Source organism: Hyperolius riggenbachi, chromosome 5 (assembly GCF_040937935.1).
Source record: "Hyperolius riggenbachi isolate aHypRig1 chromosome 5, aHypRig1.pri, whole genome shotgun sequence".
Classification (NCBI taxonomy): domain Eukaryota; kingdom Metazoa; phylum Chordata; class Amphibia; order Anura; family Hyperoliidae; genus Hyperolius; species Hyperolius riggenbachi.
In genome coordinates, this window is record NC_090650.1 from 153,859,825 (window position 1) to 153,879,750 (window position 19,926).

Here is a 19,926-nt window from a genome sequence, read left to right on the forward strand (position 1 = left end):
TCAAGTGAGTAGAATCTGTTATGCAGGGGAGCCACCTGATGTTTCGCAAAGATCCAACAAACCAGCTCTTTTGTGGCAGACATGGTGCATCTCCCCCCCCCCTCCCCTCTTGCTGTAATCTGCTTCATTGTGGTCACCTTCCTTTCTAGAACAGATGGGCCTCCAGACTCATCTGTACAGATTCAGACCCCAAAATGTTGCTCAAGGAATTGAGTCCCAATCTCTGCCAGGCAACTTGTACATGTGTATAAGGGCTTTGACCTAAAAAAAAATTGCAATATAGTTATGCTTTATTAAGCAGTTTTCATTATATAAATCTGGAGGACACCACAGCTTATTATAACAAAAATATCACTATTACTGCCACTGACATTTCTAGAATATGATTAGCAGTCGGAGCATCCCATTCTTTCTATTGGTTTGTCTTTTGTTGTTTTGTAAAGACTTTCACTTTGATCATTATTATGCCACTGGCAGAAAAGAATTTGGATTCACTGGTCTAAAAAATAGTAAGACTCAAATAAAAAAAAAATATTTAAAGAGTAAAATCTAAAGGGAACAAAGAAGTGGCATTAATAGATACTTACCCCAGTAGAGGGAAGCCTCTAGATACTCCAGAGGCTCTCCATGACCCCCTCTCACCTCCAGTGATTCATTCCCAGGACTCCATGAAATTCTTCACTTCACGCTACCATCTGTGAACGAGCACGGCCACACTGAGCAGGTACAGGATGCCTCGTGCCTGCTCAGTAGCATGAAGCTGCTTGAGTTTGGCGGAAAAACCTTAGCCCAAGAGGGTCCATGCTACTTTGCAGGCACAAGGCTTCCTGCGCCTGCACTGTATAGATACACATGCTCACGTATAGGAACTCAGCAACAAATTTCCATGGTGTCCTGGCGTCCAGCAGTGGTCTGCAGGAGGACATTAGTAGTGGGTGCCTGCCCACTATTGCCTAACCAGGCTGACCCGGAAGAGGCTGAGTGGGTCATTAAGGTATGATTGGAGGGGAGCGGAGAAGAATGGTTGGGATTGTGGGCATGAGGACTCCTTCACATACATGCCTGCTGCCCACCATTTTTACATTTATTTGTGAGCTCTGGCATCCTTTAACATAGTTCCCATTCATTGATCTAGGTCCCCGTGTCAATGATCGCTGCATCAATGAGATGCCTGCGGTCATTTGTAAACACTGTAAGTTACACTTACACATTACTTCCTGTTTCGCGTACTAAAAACCATGCAGGGAAGCTAATGAGTGAGGCGAAAACAGGAGAGGACCCGCAGCATCCACACACCAAAAGCCTGAGGGAGCCAGGAACCAGTAAGCTCAGCAAACAATGGAAGGAAAGTTCCGCTACACCAAAGGCAGGGTGAAAAAATGTTTCTCCATTTATTAATAACTTCAGTGGATACAAAAAAATGTTAAAAGAGCTCACGCGTATCGGAGCTCATGGCTCCTTAATCATAGCTCATGATTAAGGAGCCATGAGCTCCGATACGCGTGAGCTCTTTTAACATTTTTTTGTATCCACTGAAGTTATTAATAAACGGAGAAACATTTTTTCACCCTGCCTTTGGTGTAGCGGAACTTTCCTTCCATTGTTTAATGAGTGAGGGACATCTTGTGACCAAATAGTAAAATTACATTTATTTTAAACCATTAACGGCAATCTGACTTATTAAAACGTCCTGTTTTACCCTGTTAACAACAGAACAGAACGTTTTAATAAGTCGCTCGCTCCCGCTGCCGATCCGCACCGCTCCCGCCGCAGTTTACCGTCGGATCACTCCGTTCCTTGATTGGGGAAGAGGACCGAGTGGTCCTCTACCCAATCGCAATGCCTGGAAAGAATGGACGTGGCTGCGAACAGTGGCCGCGTCCATTCATAAAACAGGAAGCCGTCACATTGTAACCAAATGTAAAAAAAAAGAAAAAGAGTGAACCCTCCCTATTAATGGGAATGTGTTCACTAGCGCCATCTTGTGGCCAACAAGTAAAATTACACATACAGTCACATACACTTATACACAATATTAATAAAATTAATAACTTATACTTCCAAAGCTACCCCCCCCCCCCCAAAAAAAAAAAAAACACTTGTAAAAAAAATAAGTTTAAAAAAAATACATAAATAGTAATTTAAGGACTCAGCTTTTATATTTTATTAGGGAATATGACTATAACTTTACTACATAGGAGCTTGTAATTATGGACCGGACAAAACAGAAAAATAGCACCTATATTTACACATAATATATTGTCGCCATGCATTGTGATAGGGACATAATTAAAATGGTTTAATAATCGGGACAGCTGGGCAAACAAAATGTGTCGGTTTTAACCACAGGAGAACGTTTAATTTTAAAACTATAATGGCCGAAAACTGAGAAATAATGATTTTTTTCCATTATTTTCTTATTTTTCCCGTTAAAACGCATTTAGAATAAAAAACTTCTTAGCAAAATGTACTACCCACAGAAAGCCTAATTGGTGGTAAAAAAAACGAGGTATAGATCATTTTGTTGTGATAAGTAGTAATAAAGTTATTAGGGAATAAAAGGGGAGGATCGCTGACAGGTGAAATTTGCTCTGGTCCGTTAGGGTAAAAACCACTTGAGGGTGTACTGGTTAATAAAGAGACCTACACATAATTCAAAATCAACTCCTTGATGGACACAAAACTGAAAGAAATACACCTTTATTTCCAAATAAAATATTGGTGCCGTACATTGTGATAGGGACAATTTAAATGGTGTAATAACCGGGATAAATGGGCAACAAAAATATGTGGGTTTTAACTACAGTAGCATGTATAAATTTAAAACTATAATGGCCAAAAACTGAGAAATAATGCATTTTTTCAATTTTTTTCTTAATATTCCCATTAATATGCATTTATAATAAAACAATTCTTAGCAAAATGTACCACCCAAAGAAAGCCTAATTGGTGGTGGAAAAAACAAGATGTTATTGATCTAGATGTGATGAGTAGTGATAAAGTTAGTCGCAAATGAATGGGAGGAGCGCTGAAATGTGAAAATTGCTCAGATGCATAAGGTGAAAATATACTGAAGGCTGAAGTGGTTAAAGCTTCTGTAATTTGTCTGTTTCTATCTTCTTCTTTGCTCTTCTCTTCCTCTATTGCATCTGTCATATTCTCCTGATATAATGACCAGGATCCCCATCAGCAGTACACTTGAATTTACTGCTGGAGCTTCTCATTGGTAATTTTTATAGACTAGGAATCAGTGGTAGGAAAATTTATAAGTCAATACTTCACTTTCCCGCTAAGCATTCTGATTGATCCATTAATAAGGACCACTAGCAATGCTCAGCAGGAAATTTCAATATTGGTCCACACAAATTCACCTATATGAAAGGGTCATCCTATTCAGATCAAAGTGTTGGACATATCACCGCTGCTCCCATCCCATGCACTGCTGCTAGATGTCCACCTATGTGGATTAAAGTGTCAGACAAGGTCCAACACTTTGATCCCTTTAAGAAGCACAGAGTGCCACATAATAATCTCTCTTCATCCACATGCAGAGTAGTGTAGCAGAGCGCTGTGTAAATATATTTACCTGCTCTCATCACATTACGTCTCCACCTCCTCCAAGCAGTCACTTGCTCTGCGCTTCCCAATCTGGCTTCCTATTGCATAACAACAACAAGGAGACAAGCGGCACCTTTATACTGTCCTATACTGCTGACGCATACACGCTTGCAACTTTCTCAGGGTCCCCATTGCATGGGCCCCATTTGTAAATTTTGCTTTTATGCTATTTCATATGCTGTTTTTCTGGATTCAGGATTTCTGTGCAAAAAGTGATAAAATTTATTTTTATAACTTTCTTTTTCCTGTAACTTGCCAAAATGTGTCAAGCAAGGGTCTAGTATACAGTGCAGGAGAGTATTGATGTGTATGCACGTTTATACTGTTCACAGCATGTTTTGTATGGACGGATAATCTGCCAATACCGCTAGGGAGGTTAAACGGTATACACTTAGAGTTGCCGTTTGTTTTGTTTTTTTATGATGTTTACTGATATCCATTTGTGAGATGAATCATTGCTGAATTGGTGGATCCTGGACGGACTGTTGCTTCCTGCGTCCTAACAAAGTGTTCATACAACCTTATAATGTGGGTTGTCACCAGCTGGTAAGCCTCTTTCCTTTTTCTGGGTATCCATGCTTGCAGAGCTGTGCTGTGACCCCAATATTTATTGTGATGGAGATTTGCCTGCTCTTATTCTTTGTTGAAGACCCATCTTCTTTTTTTGGATTCTGCGCTGATTCTATATAATTTACCTGTTTGTGAACTCTGGACATTGTTCTTCTTTCAGCGGTGGCCACTTTGAGAGTGCAAAGGGTTAATAGATTTTCACTTTGTTTCCTTGGCGCCGATACACATATGCAATATTGCATAACATGCATTGGGAACCAAGCATGCAGCAGAGAGAGAGTCTTCCTGGACTAGAGGGGAGAAGAGGAGACCCAATGGAACGGGAACAGATAAATATTTTTATCTTCCTATTGCATGACATGCATCGGGAGACAGACATGCAGCAGAGAGCGAGTCTTCCTAGACTAGAGGAGACCCAATTGAACTTGAACAGATAAATATTTTTATCTTCCTATTATGTGACATGCATTGGGTGCCAAGCATGCAACAGAGAGCAATTCTTCCTGGACTAGAGAGAAGAGGAGACCCAATGGAATGGGAGCAGATAAATATTTTTATCTTCCTATTGCATGACATGCATCGGGAGACAGGCATGCAGCAGAGTGTGAGTCTTCCTAGACTAGAGGGGAAAAGAGGAGACCCAATGGAACGGGAATAGATGAATAATTTTACACAGCACTCTGCTGCTCCGGGCTCTGGGAGAGGTGGTGTGCAGAGCTGCAGAGGGTCCCATCAATCTATTTGTAAATTGTTTTATTAATGCATGCGTATAGTTTTCCTCCATTTATTCCGTCAGCCATATATAATAATGTAGCTCTAAAGTGAAATATAGTATGAATTTTGTAAATAATATGTTCTTATGTGATTATTTAGTTCTTTGGGAAGCTATCTATTGCTTGCCTGAAGTTCCACTTTAACCACTTCCCGACCGCCTAACGCACAGAGGCGGCCGGGAAGTGTGCCCTGCAAGGACCAGCTCACCCACAGAGGCAGCGGTCCTTGTAAGGGCATGTGCGGAGCAATCGCGTCATCCGTGACGCGATCCTCCGCCGGCGCCTGCCGCCGCTCACCCGCCGCAACATCCCGCCGGCCATACGGAAGCGCCGGCGGGATGTTAACCCCGCAATCGCCGCATACAAAGTGTATAATACAGCACCCCTCAGGACCCCCCCTGCCCACCCCCCAGACCCCTGTTTGCACCCAATCACCCCCCTAATCACCCATCAATCACTCCCTGTCACTATCTGTCAATGCTATTTTTTTTTACCCCCCCCCTGCCCCCTCCTGATCACCCCCACACCCCTCAGATTCTCCCCAGCCCCCCCCAGACCCCCTCCCCTGTGTACTGTATGCATCTATCCCCCTGATCACCTGTCAATCACCTGTCAATCACCCATCAATCACCCCCTGTCACTGCCACCCATCAATCATCCCCTGTCACTGCCACCCATCAATCAGCCCCTAACCTGCCCCTTGCGGGCAATCTGATCACCCACCCACACCAATAGATCGCCCGCAGATCCGACATCAGATCACCACCCAAGCGCAGTGTTTACATCTATTCTCTCCTCTAAACACCCACTGATTACCCATCAATCACCCATCAATCACCCCCTATCACCACCTGTCACTGTTACCCATCAGATCAGACCCTAATCTGCCCCTTGCGGGCACCCAATCACCCGCCTACACGCTCAGATTGCCCTCAAACCCCCCCTTATCAATTCGCCAGGGCATTATTTACATCTGTCCTTCCCTGTAATAACCCACTGATCACCTGTCAATCACCCATCAATCACCCCCTGTCACTGCCACCCATCAATCACCCCCTGTCACTGCCACCCATCAATCAGCCCCTAACCTGCCCCTTGCGGGCATTCTGATCACCCACCCACACCAATAGATCGCCCGCAGATCCGACATCAGATCACCACCCAAGCGCAGTGTTTACATCTATTCTCTCCTCTAAACACCCACTAATTACCCATCAATCACCCCCTATCACCACCTGTCACTGTTACCCATCAGATCAGACCCTAATCTGCCCCTTGCGGGCACCCAATCACCCGCCTACACGCTCAGATTGCCCTCAGACCCCCCCTTATCAATTCGCCAGTGCAATATTTACATCTCTTCTTCCCTGTAATAACCCACTGATTACCTGTCAATCACCTATCAATCACCCATCAATCACCCCCTGTCAGTGCTGGGCCGAAATTACGCATTAGCGTAATTACGCATCGTAATTCACTACAAATGCACCGTAAGCATTACGTGTAAGGTTACGGTATTACACGTAATTAATTACGCGTAGACCGTAGGTTACGTTATTACGCGTAACAAATTACGCGTAAGACAGTAAACTCCTATTGAAATTACACAGTCTGCCGTAATCGCGTAATATTACGCTCCCGTATAATATAAAAAAGCCGCCGACTTTAAGGGTTAATAGCAAAGCCCCCTTAAGTGCTAAGAGCCTCAAATTTGGAGAATATATTAAGGAGATCAGAAGGCATAAGAGGAAAAAACATTTTTTCAAAAAGACCTTATAGTTTTTGAGAAAATCGATGTTAAAGTTTCAAAGGAAAAATATATACATTTAAAAACCCGCCGACTTTAACGGTTAATAGCAAAGCCTGCTTAAAATTTAGGAACACCAAATTCCCAGGGTATATTAAGGGGATCAGTGGGAATAAGAGGAAATTTTTTTTTTTCAAAAAAACCTTATAGTTTTTGAGAAAATCGATTTTTAAGTTTCAAGGGCAAAAATGTCTTTTAAATGCGGAAAATGTCAGTTTTTTTTTCCACAGGTAACAATAGTGTTTTATTTTCAAAGATTCCCCCAAGTGGGAAGAGTTTTACTTACTTCGTTCTGAGTGTGGGAAATATAAAAAAAAAACGACGTGGGGTCCCCCTCCCAGACCTCTTTAACCCCTTGTCCCCCATGCAGGCTGGGATAGCCAGAATGCGGAGCACCGGCCGCATGGGGCTCCGCACCCTGACTATACCAGCCCGCATGGTCCATGGATTGGGGGGTCTCGGAAGGGGAGGGGCAGCCAAGCTTTCCCCTCCCCCTCCGAGCCCTTGTCCAATCCAAGGACAAGGGGCTCTTTTCCACCTCCGATGGGCGGTGGAGGTGGAGGCCGCGATTTCCTGGGGGGGGGGGGTTCATGGTGGCATCTGGGAGTCCCCTTTAAAAAGGGGTCCCCCAGATGCCCACCCCCCCTCCCAGGAGAAATGAGTATAGGGGTACTTGTACCCCTTACCCATTTCCTTTAAGAGTTAAAAGTAAATAAACACACAAACACTTAGAAAAAGTATTTTAATTGAACAAAAAACATAACCACGAAAAAAGTCCTTTAATATTCTTAATTAACCATTAACACCATGAACCCCCCCCCCCCCCTCCCCAGGAAATCGCGGCCTCCACCTCCACCGCCCATCGGAGGTGGAGAAGAGCCCCTTGTTCTTGGATTGGACAAGGGCTCGGAGGGGGAGGGGAAAGCTTGGCTGCCCCTCCCCTTCCGAGACCCCCCAATCCATGGACCATGCGGGCTGGTATAGTCAGGGTGCGGAGCCCCACGCGGCCGGTGCTCGCATTCTGGCTATCCCAGCCTGCATGGGGGACAAGGGGTTAAAGAGGTCTGGGAGGGGGGACCCCACGTCGTTTTTTTTTTATATTTCCCACACTCAGAATGAAGTAAGTAAAACTCTTCCCACTTGGGGGAATCTATGAAAATAAAACACTATTGTTACCCGTGCAAAAAAACTGACATTTTCCGCATTTAAAAGACATTTTTGCCCTTGAAACTTAAAAATCGATTTTCTCAAAAACTATGAGGTCTTTTTGAAAAAAATGTTTTTCCTCTTATTCCTACTGATCCCCTTAATATACCCTGGGAATTTGGTGTTCCTAAATTTTAAGCAGGCTTTGCTATTAACCGTTAAAGTCGGCGGGTTTTTAAATGTATATATTTTTCCTTTGAAACTTTAACATCGATTTTCTCAAAAACTATAAGGTCTTTTTGAAAAAAAAATGTCCTCTTATTCCTTCTGATCTCCTTAATATATTCTCCAAATGTGAGGCTCTTAGCACTTAAGGGGGCTTTGCTATTAACCCTTAAAGTCGGCGGCTACCTAACATTGATCCATGCGTCAGCTTGGGAGCATGGCCTTACGCATTAATTGCTAGTAAAAAATTACGCGTAAGACAATAACGTAACAACCTGCATTACGGTATTCTTACGCGTAATTGCGTAAGGGCTATGCGTAATTACAGACATGAACCGTAAATAAATGTCTACGCCGTAAGCGTAATTCCGTAATGCGTAATAGCGTAAAATTACGCGTAATGATCCGTAAGCGTAGTTTTTTCCATTACGCCCAGCACTGCCCCCTGTCACTGCCACCCATCAATCACCCCCTGTCACTGCCACCCATCAATCAGCCCCTAACCTGCCCCTAGCGGGCAATCTGATCACCCACCCACACCAATAGATCGCCCGCAGATCCGACGTCCGATCACCTCCCAAGTGCAGTGTTTACATCTGTTCTGTACCCTAAACACCCACTAATTACCCATCAATCACCCCCTGTCACTGCTACCCATCAGATTAGACCCCTATCTGCCCCTAGGGCACTCAATCACCCGCCCACACCCTTAGAACGCCCTCAGACCCCAGCCCTGATCACCTCGCCAGTGCATTGCTTGCATCTATTCCCCCCTCTAATCACACCTTGAGACACCCATCAATCACCTCCTGTCACCCCCTAGCACACCTACCCATCAGATCAGGCCCTAATTTGCCCCGTGTGGGCTCCTGATCACTCGGCCAAACCCTCAGATCCCCCTCAGACCCCCTTCCGATCACCTCCCCAGTGCATTGATTGCATCTATTTTCCCCTCTAACCACCCCCTGAGACACCCTCAATCGCCTCCTGTCACCCCCCCAGCACTCCTATCCATCAGATCAGGCCCAATACAACCTGTCATCTAAAAGGCCACCCTGCTTATGACCGGTTCCACAAAATTCGCCCCCTCATAGACCACCTGTCATCAAAATTTGCAGATGCTTATACCCCTGAACAGTCATTTTGAGACATTTGGTTTCCAGACTACTCACGGTTTTAGGCCCGTAAAATGCCAGGGCGGTATAGGAACCCCACAAGTGACCCCATTTTAGAAAAAAAGACACCCAAAGGTATTCTGTTAGGTGTATGACGAGTTCATAGATTTTATTTTTTGTCAAAAGTTAGCGGAAATTGATTTTTATTGTTTTTTTTTTCACAAAGTGTCATTTTTCACTAACTTGTGACAAAAAATAAAATCTTCTATAAACTCGCCATACACCTAACGGAATACCTTGGGGTGTCTTCTTTCTAAAATGGGGTAACTTGTGGGGTTCCTATACTGCCCTGGCATTTTAGGGGCCCTAAACCGTGAGGAGTAGTCTAGAAAACAAATGCCTCAAAATGACCTGTGAATAGGACGTTGGGCCCCTTAGCGCACCTAGGCTGCAAAAAAGTGTCACACATGTGGTACCGCCGTACTCAGGAGAAGTAGTATAATGTGTTTTGGGGTGTATTTTTACACATACCCATGCTGGGTGGGAGAAATCTCTCTGTAAATGGACAATTGTGTGTAAAAAAAAAATCAAACAATTGTCATTTACAGAGATATTTCTCCCACCCAGCATGGGTATGTGTAAAAATACACCCCAAAACACATTATACTACTTCTCCTGAGTACGGCGGTACCACATGTGTGGCACTTTTTTACACCCTAAGTACGCTAAGGGGCCCAAAGTCCAATGAGTAGCTTTAGGATTTCACAGGTCGTTTTGCGACATTTGGTTTCAAGACTACTCCTCACGGTTTAGGGCCCCTAAAATGCCAGGGCAGTATAGGAACCCCACAAATGACCCCATTCTAGAAAGAAGACACCCAAAGGTATTCCGTTAGGAGTATGGTGAGTTCATAGAAGATTTTATTTTTTGTCACAAGTTAGCGGAAAATGACATTTTGTGAAAAAAAACAATTAAAATCAATTTCCGCTAACTTGTGACAAAAAAATAAAAACTTCTATGAACTCACCATACTCCTAACGGAATACCTTGGGGTGTCTTCTTTCTAAAATGAGGTCATTAGTGGGGTTCCTATACTGCCCTGGCATTTTAGGGGCCCTAAACCGTGAGGAGTAGTCTTGAAACAAAAATGACCTGTGAAATCCTAAAGGTACTCATTGGACTTTGGGCCCCTTAGCGCAGTTAGGGTGCAAAAAAGTGCCACGCATGTGGTATCGCCGTACTCGGGAGAAGTAGTATAATGTGTTTTGGGGTGTATTTTTACACATACCCATGCTGGGTGGGAGAAATACCTCTGTAAATGACAATCTTTTGATTTTTTTTACACACAATTGTCCATTTACAGAGTTATTTCTCCCACCCAGCATGGGTATGTGTAAAAATACACCCCAAAACACATTGTACTACTTCTCCCGAGTACGGCGATACCACATGTGTGGCACTTTTTTGCACCCTAACTGCGCTAAGGGGCCCAAAGTCCAATGAGTACCTTTAGGATTTCACAGGTCATTTTGAGAAATTTCGTTTCAAGACTACTCCTCACGGTTTAGGGCCCCTAAAATGCCAGGACAGTATAGGAATCCCACAAATGACTCCATTTTAGAAAGAAGACACCCCAAGGTATTCTGTTAGTAGTACGGTGAGTTCATAGAAGATTTTATTTTTTGTCACAAGTTAGCGGAAATTGATTTTTATTGTTTTTTTTCACAAAGTGTCATTTTCCGCTAACTTGTGACAAAAAATAAAATCTTCTATGAACTCACCATACTCCTAACGGAATACCTTGGGGTGTCTTCCTTCTAAAATGGGGTCATTTGTGGGGTTCCTATACTGTCCTGGCATTTTAGGGGCCCTAAACCGTGAGGAGTAGTCTTGAAACGAAATTTCTCAAAATGACCTGTGAAATCCTAAAGGTACTCATTGGACTTTGGGCCCCTTAGCGCAGTTAGGGTGCAAAAAAGTGCCACACACGTGGTATCGCCGTACTCAGGAGAAGTAGTATAATGTGTTTTGGGGTGTATTTTTACACATACCCATGCTGGGTGGGAGAAATCTCTCTGTAAATGATGATTGTTTGATTTTTTTTTACACACAATTGTCCATTTACAGAGATATTTCTCCCACCCAGCATGGGTATGTGTAAAAATACACCTCAAAACACATTATAATACTTCTCCTGAGTACGGCAATACCACATGTGTGGCACTTTTTTGCAGCCTAACTGCGCTAAGGGGCCCAAAGTCCAATGAGCACCTTTAGGCTTTACAGGGGTGCTTACAATTTAGCACCCCCCAAAATGTCAGGACAGTAAACACACCCCACAAATGACCCCATTTTGGAAAGTAGACACTTCAAGGTATTCAGAGAGGAGCATAGTGAGTCCGTGGCAGGTTTCATTTTTTTTTGTCGCAAGTTAAAAGAAATGGAAACTTTTTTTTTTTTGTCACAAAGTGTCATTTTCCGCTTACTTGTGACAAAAAATAATATCTTCTATGAACTCACTATGCCTCTCAGTGAATACTTTTGGATGTCTTCTTTCCAAAATGGGGTCATTTGGGGGGTATTTATACTATCCTGGAATTCTAGCCCCTCATGAAACATGACAGGTGGTCAGAAAAGGCAGAGATGCTGGAAAATGGGAAAATTCACTTTTTGCACCATAGTTTGTAAACGCTATAACTTTTACCCAAACCAATAAATATACACTGAATGGGTTTTGTTTTATCAAAAACATGTTTGTCCACATTTTTCACGCTGCATGTATACAGAAATTTTACTTTATTTAAAAAATAACAGCACAGAAAGTTAAAAAAATCATTTTTTGCCAAAATTCATGTCTTTTTTGATGAATATAATAAAAAGTAAAAATCGCATCAGCAATCAAATAGCACCAAAAGAAAGCTTTATTAGTGACAAGAAAAGGAGCCAAAATTCATTTAGGTGGTAGGTTGTATGAGCGAGCAATAAACCATGAAAGCTGCAGTGGTCTGAATGGAAAAAAAGTGGCCGGTCCTTAAGGGGGGTAAAGCCCTAGGTCCTCAAGTGGTTAAAGGGACACTGTAATGAGAGGGTTATGGAGGCTACCATATTTCTTTCCTTTTAAAGCATGTCAATTGCCTGGCTGTCCTCATGATCCTTCTGGCTGCTGTAGTGTCTGAGTGGCACACCTGAAACAAGCATATAGTCAGACTTTAAATCATAGAAACTAATGTTCATCCTCATCCTGGGTCAGTGAATAAAAGTATTACAGATACTGAATCAGTATGACAGCCAGACAATTGGTGTAGGTTAAGGCTACTTTTACACTTGTGCGGTGATCCCACAGACAGTGTCATAGGATAGGCCCGCCCCTGGTCAGTGACATACTCCCTGTTGGAAAGTACTTACTGCGACGTCATAGACTTGCATTACTGCATAATCCGTGCAGTAGTTCAGATCATGCAGTAATGCATAGTTGACTTTGCGATGGAATTGCGGTGATTTGACTACTTCCATCACAGTATGGAAGTCTCCATATACAGTACAGACCAAAGGTTTGGACACACCTTCTCATTCAAAGAGTTTTCTGTATTTTCATGACTATGAACATTGTAGGTTCACACTGAAGGCATCCAAACTATGTATCTACATAACCAAAAAGTGTGAAACAACTGAAAATATGTCATATTCTAGGTTCTTCAAAGTAGCCACCTTTTGCTTTGATTACTGTTTTGCACAATCTTGGCATTCTCTTGATGAGCTTCAAGAGGTATTCACCTGAAATGTTTTTCACTTCACAGGTGTGCCCTGTCAGGTTTAATAAGGGGGATTTCTTGCCTTATAAATGGGGTTGGGACCATCAGTTGCATTGTTGAGAAGTTAGGTGGATACACAGCTGACAGTCCTACTGAACAGACTGTTAGAAGTTGTATTATGGCAAGAAAAAAACAGCTAAGTAAAGAAAAACAAGTGGCCATCATTACTTTAAGAAATTAAGGTCATTCTAAAAAATTGGGAAAACTTTGAAAGTGTCCCCAAGTGCATTCTCAAAAACCATCAAATGCTACAAAGAAACTGGCTCACATGCGGACCGCCCCAGGCAAGGATGACCAAGAGTCACCTCTGCTGTGAAGGATAAGTTCATCCGAGTCACCAGCCTCAGAAATCTCAGGTTAAAAGCAGCTCAGATTAGAGACCAGGTCAATTATGCCACACAGAGTTCTAGCAGCAGACACATCTCTATAACAACTGTTAAGAGGAGACTGTGTGAATCAGGCCTTCATGGTAGAATATCTGCTAGGAAACCACTGCTAAGGACAAGCAACAAGCAGAAGAGACTTGTTTGGGCTAAAGAACACAAGGAACGGACATTAGACCAGTGGAAATCTGTGCTTTGGTCTGATGAGTCCAAATTTGAGATCTTTGGTTCCAACCACCGTGTCTTTGTGCGATGCAGAAAAGGTGAACGGATGGACTCTACATGCCTGGTTCCCACCTTGAAGCATGGAGGAGGAGGTGTGATGGTGTGGGGGTGCTTTGCTGGTGACACGGTTGGGGATTTATTCAAAATTGAAGGCATACTGAACCAGCATTGGCTACCACAGCATCTTGCAGCGGCATGCTATTCCATCCGGTTTGCGTTTAGTTGGACCATCATTTTTCAACAGGACAATGACCCCAAACACACCTCCAAGCTGTGTAAGGGCTATTTGACCAGGAAGGAGAGTGATGGGGTGCTGCGCCAGATGACCTGGCCTCCAGTCACCAGACCTGAACCCAATCGAGATGGTTTGGGGTGAGCTGGACCGCAGAGTTAAGGCAAAAGGGCCAACAAGTGCTAAGCATCTCTAGGAACTCCTTCAAGACTGTTGGAAGACCATTTCAGGTGACTACAACTTGAAGCTCATCAAGAGAATGCCAAGAGTGTGCAAAGCAGTAATCAAAGCAAAAGGTGGCTACTTTGAAGAACGTAGAATATGACATATTTTCAGTTTCACACTTTTGGTTATGTACTATACTCCCACATGTGTTAATTCATAATTTAGATGCCTTCAGTGTGAATCTACAATGTTCAAAGTCATGAAAATAAAGAAAAGTCTTTAAATGAGAAGGTGTGTCCAAACTTTTGGTCTGTACTGTACTTTTGTTGACTTAGAGGCCTCTTGTGGTAAAATTGCTTACCGCAAGTAGAAATGGCCCGAACAGTTCGTCGGCGAACGGTTCCCGGCGAACTTCCGGGGTTCGCAATTGCGGAGAACCGCAAACTTTTCCGGAAGTTTGGTTTGCCCCCATAGTGCATCATGAGGGTCAACTTTGACCCTCTACATCACAGTCAGCAGGCACATTGTAGCCAATCATACTACACTCCCTCGTGGAGCCACTACAAATGTGCTATTCCTGTGAGAAACTTCGAGCACTTGAGAAAGGGCACCTCGCCCGAAATGTTGTGCTGGTAGTGATATGCTGTGTATACTTCCTGTAACACTTTAATAAATGGAAATCGTTGGATAAGCATCCGCTGAGGGTTGAGTTCCTTATGGAAATTGTGTGGATTGACTGGATTATAGGAGGATTGGTGACCCTTCCTGCCATAGGAACTCCCCGTGATAAAATTACTGCCTGAAGCCCGCAGACACCCCTGTGTATATTGTCGGCTTTTCACTCACTCATGTGGCTGCATTAATTAGAGAAGGGAGAGCTGCTGTGCAGACTCACATAGGGAAAGCTTAGTTAGGCTCTTGTAGGCTTCTTAGGTTGCTCCTTGCTGATTCTTATTGCTAAAAAAGCACCCCTCAACAGCTTTTTTGAGAGCTAATCTTGTTCTTGGGATCTATTTTGTGTGTGTGTGTGTTTGTGTGTGTGTGTGTGTGTGTGTGTGTGTGTGTGTGTGTCCCACAGACACTAGTGTTGCATAGACAGCCTTGGTAATTCCTACTGTGTGTGCTACTGCCAGGCCCAGCACATTCAGTGACTACCTGTGTATGACAGGTGCACATTGTAATACCCATCACTGCATATACCTACTACCTGTTGTTCACTTCAGTACACCCACCTACCTATGTGAGTGTACGCAGTGTCACTGCGTGTCCGGTACCTGTCTGTGTGTGACAGGTGCACATTATAATACCCATCACTGCATATACATTACCTGTTGTTCACAGTGCACCCACCTACCTACGTGAGCGCACGCAGTGTGATATTTAATACCACCAGTCACTCTACCTGTTCACGATACGTGTGTGTGACAGGTGCTCATTTGTAATACCCATCACTGCATATACCTACCTGTTGTGTTCAGTGCACCCACCTACCTACATGAGTGCACTCAGTGTGATATAGCACTCTGTGCATACCTGTTAACTGCACCTGTGTGACTGCACATTGTATTAGTCAAATCAGTGCATACCTTTCACTTCATCCCCCCCCCCCCAATATGGACAAAACAAAAGGCAGAGGCAGGCCACCTGGCAGATCTGTTCGAGGTCGCGCTGTCGTGATTTCATGCGGCCCTCGATCAAAGTACAGTGTTCAGAAGAAGGCACGTGCCATCAACCCCCAATATTGTCAGGACATAGTTGACTATTTAACACAGAACACCTCATCTTTCTCAGCTTCCGCATGGAATTGTAATATATCTTCCTCCTCCTGCTCTGATTCTGGCACCCCACTTAACACTCAGTCGGCCGCCACCACCAAAGTGCCATCAACCCAGGGCTCAACTGTGTGGACATTTTTTTGTGTGTCTGCCTCAGATGAGAGCAATGCCATCTGTACTCTCTGCCACCAAAAATTGAGCCGTGGAAAGACCAAGACCTGCGTAGGGACAACTACCTTACGAAGGCACATGATTACAAAGCACAAACTGCAATAGGATGACCACCTGAGGAAAAGCAGCACACAAAAGCAAAGCCACGCACCGCAGTGGAAGATACCAGGCCGCAATTTTTTCTCAAAAAAGGCGATACCTAAACTGTACCGTGATGTTGAAAGGCAAGTGGTGACATCTCTGGCACACAGCATTGGGTCGAGGGTCCATCTGACCACGGATTCCTGGTCTGCAAAGCACGCTCAGGCCTGCCTGAAGACTAAGTCACTCCCCACACATCATCTTTGCCTGCAGGCCGCTTGACTGCCTTCTCCGCCACCACTAACAGGGTCCAGGACTCCAGGTAGATTCCTGAATTTTTAAGGTGCGTGTACATGTCTAACTAATTTTTCTGGCTGCACTGCAGCTGCAACAACAAAACAAAAGGCATGTACATGTGCCAATTCCCCTTTGTGATCATTACCTTGCCACGGTGAAGGGGCTTACGTATTACAATGAAGCAATGACCGTCGGCTATATGAATGTGTCGGGGGGGGGGGGGGCACACCCACGATAATAAGGTCGTTGATTCATTGTGGACAGACCAAATTTGATCAGCTGGACAATTACTGTACTGCCATTCAGCTACCTCAGCCCGGCGACCATATAGGCTAAAAAGCTGCCATCACCTGCAGTCTCGTCATGGTGCGCACCAGTCCAACACGACTGTCACTACACAAACAGCTACCTTTCACTGCATCTTTGACTGCACATTATATTATACCTGGTAGTCAGTGCATACCTTTCACTTGAATAGATGGCAGACTTGCCCTCCATAACAGACTCTTGTTAAAGGATTTAAAGTTGATTCATCTCATATACAGCAGGGCCTCCTCCTGTATTGTTATTTTTGGTCACTACCTCGAGACGTGCATGCCATGCCTGCTGCCTTCCTTGGATGTGTAGTAGCCGTTCCTGCTCCCTTTCCCACAGTGTGCCTGCTGCCTTCCTTGGATGTGTGGTGGTAGCCGTTCCTGCTCCTTTGCCCACAGCGTGCCTGCTGCCTTCCTTGGATGTGTGGTGGTAGTAGCCGTTTCTTAGGCTCCCACTCCGGACCGGAATCGAAACAAGATTCACCGGCCATTATCCGTGGTCACCATGCTACTGAGAAAGTACCATCAAAAGTTTTACACAGTTGAATGAATGAATGAATGACAGACTTGCCCTCCATAACACATTCTCGTTAGAGGCAAGTGGTGTCATCTCTGGCACACAGCGTTAGGTCAAGGGTCCATCTGACCACAGATGCTTGGTCTGCAAAGCACGGTCAGGGCAGGTACATTACTTATACAGCAAATTGGTCCTTACTTGGATGTGTGGTGGTGGTAGCCGGTTCTCAAGCTCCCTCTCCGGACCGGAATCGAACCCTGATTCTCCGGCCATTACCCATGGTCAGTGTCACTCACAATGGCAGACTTTTCCTCCATAACAGATTCTCATTACAGGTACTGAACAGCCAGCAGAAAATGTAATTAAAAAAATAGATGTAAGCTTTAACAATGGTAGAGAAAGAACCATCGATGGTTGATAACGCAGTCAGACATTACCTGATATCACAGAGAGGAAGAGCAATCTCACCATGGTGCGCACCAGTCCAGCACGGCCGTCACAACACAAACAGCTGTTTGCGCTGCGTTACACAGTGAGTTTGGTGTGTCAGTGTGAAGCAGTACTCTAATTACACTCCCTGATTGATGTATACACATGCAAGATGTTTTAAAGCACTTTAGGCCTGCAATTTAGCATTCAATGTGATTTCTGCCCTTAAAACGCTGCTTTGTGTCCAATCCAGATTTTTCCACGGGACTTTTGACGTCTATCCCACTCCGCCATGCCCCCCTCCAGGTGTTAGACCCCTTGAAACATTTTTTCCATCACTTTTGTGGCCAGCATAAGTGTTTCTAGTTTTCAAAGTTCGCCTCCCCATTGAAGTCTATTGCGGTTCGCGTAACTTCGCGCGAAATGAACTTTTGCGGAAGTTCGTGAACCGAAAATCGGAGGTTCGGGCCATCTCCACAACGCCATAGTGTAGAAGGGGCCTGAAAGAAAAAATAAGGTAGCCTTCAAATCCCTTTCACTATAGTGTCCCTTTAAAATTAGCACCTTTTTAAATGTTGTACATAATTTGAAATCAGTATGGTATTTGTTTTAATCTAACCATTGTGCTATACATTTATTCATGTGAACCGTTCTTAATCAAATGAAAGCATGTCTTCAGTTGCTGATCATCAGAAACATATTTGGTAAAAACTTCCTCATTCTGGGTCATGTTCATTTAGAAAATCATATCAATGAATGAATGACCACATTTGGTTTATATTAAGCTGACAATAACTGGCACAATGTGAGTGCCATGACAAATTCCAAACAAATCAAAGAGACATATTTGATGCCAGTTGTTTGTTTTCATTCATGTAAACTAAACAATCCTCATGTCTGTGAATTAACTGCAGTTGCCATATGTGTGCACCATGTCATATAGCCTGATTTCACATCTGTCAAGGCGGAAACATTTTCTACTTGAAAAACAAGCCATGACTTCCAGTGGAGATTGTACACATTTACTATTAGAAATCAGAAAAATAGTTTTAGCAAAATATGTACAGTACATTTAAAACAAATTAGTATAAATGGTGCTCGTTTTAACACCGCTAAACCTTTCAATAAACTCTTGGCAAATGTGCAAAATGTGATTTAGTACATTAATATGAAATATGAAGGTTACTTGACGTGCTCAAAAGAGAAACTCTGAAAAACAACTTTTTGTTTTGGACAAAGCATGGAAGGATTAGACCCTCTGTTGGTTTGTTTTGCTTTTTGCATTTTTGTTAGAAAGATTCCCTTCACTGCCTGTTGCTGATTATACAGAAGACGTGAAATGTTTTCCCAAATGGCAGCGCTGACAGTAATGAAAATGTCTTCAGCAGCATGGAAAAAAAAATAGGCCTTTTCAACTTATTTTTTTATTAGTGCTGTCTGTGTTACAGTCTGCGTGATTCGCTTATTTTATGCTACTCGTGACACACGAATTGACAGGGAATCACCACAGTAAGGTGAAAAACTGCAAAAATTCACACGACAAGTGACTGAAAACTTCTAAAAAGATCTTAAATTAAAACAAATGCTTTATGTTGGAGCTCTATGTTAATAATCAGTGTCTTTTTTTCCAGAAACACACACCGCTCTGGTTGACCTGCTGCTCAGAACAAATGGTTTAATCTATTTGGTTGTAACGAATGCTCGGAGTCATTAGTTCCTCTCGGTGACGGAGAAGCCACACTATTTTGGTTCACTAATCGGTCCATTTACTCAACTTCTCAACACCAAATAAATGAGATGCAAGACTGTTAAGGCTATTGATTCACTTTGCTCCTTTCTATAGATGTCCTTCCCCTCATTCTAAGGATCAGCATGGATTTATCTACTGGGTATGATGTGGTGGTGCCTGGTGGAGTGCAGACAGGTTGACTAGCATACATACAAAATGGGCATCTGGAAAAAAGGGTATTGGATATAGACAAAATTTTAAGAGGCTATCTATAACAATATTTTTATCATTTCTAAATAACCTAAGATCAAGTAATAAATATGTTGAAATAATGGTAATAAAATCCCCCCTGGTGGTGTCTAACCCTAAAAAAAAAAAAAAAAAAAAAAAAAAACAACAACAACAAAAAAACTTTGCTGCAAATAACATGAATAGAAAAAAAAAGCTATATATTTCTAATACAATACATAGCCTAACAATGTATGCATTAAGAATCTTAAAATATTAGGTATTAATATCACAATACAACTTAACGCTTATTA

At 43.3% G+C, this 19,926-nt stretch overlaps 1 protein-coding gene across 10 annotated transcripts in view; it reads right to left on the bottom strand.

Annotated features, from left to right (window-relative positions):
- Positions 1-19,926, bottom strand: part of SUGCT (succinyl-CoA:glutarate-CoA transferase) — a 1,486,943-nt gene that overhangs the window by 868,047 nt on the left and 598,970 nt on the right. The window contains exon 13 of one of the 10 annotated variants that reach the window (XM_068236378.1): positions 119-261. The exons of 7 other annotated variants lie outside the window; for them this stretch is intronic. In XM_068236378.1, coding sequence (XP_068092479.1) covers positions 202-261 — 60 coding nt within the window. In that variant the 3' untranslated portion in view covers positions 119-201. Of the gene's footprint in view, positions 1-118; positions 262-12,205; positions 12,440-19,361; positions 19,609-19,926 lie in introns of those variants that run through there. 2 more of the 10 variants (XM_068236377.1, XM_068236382.1) reach the window with 2 other exon arrangements.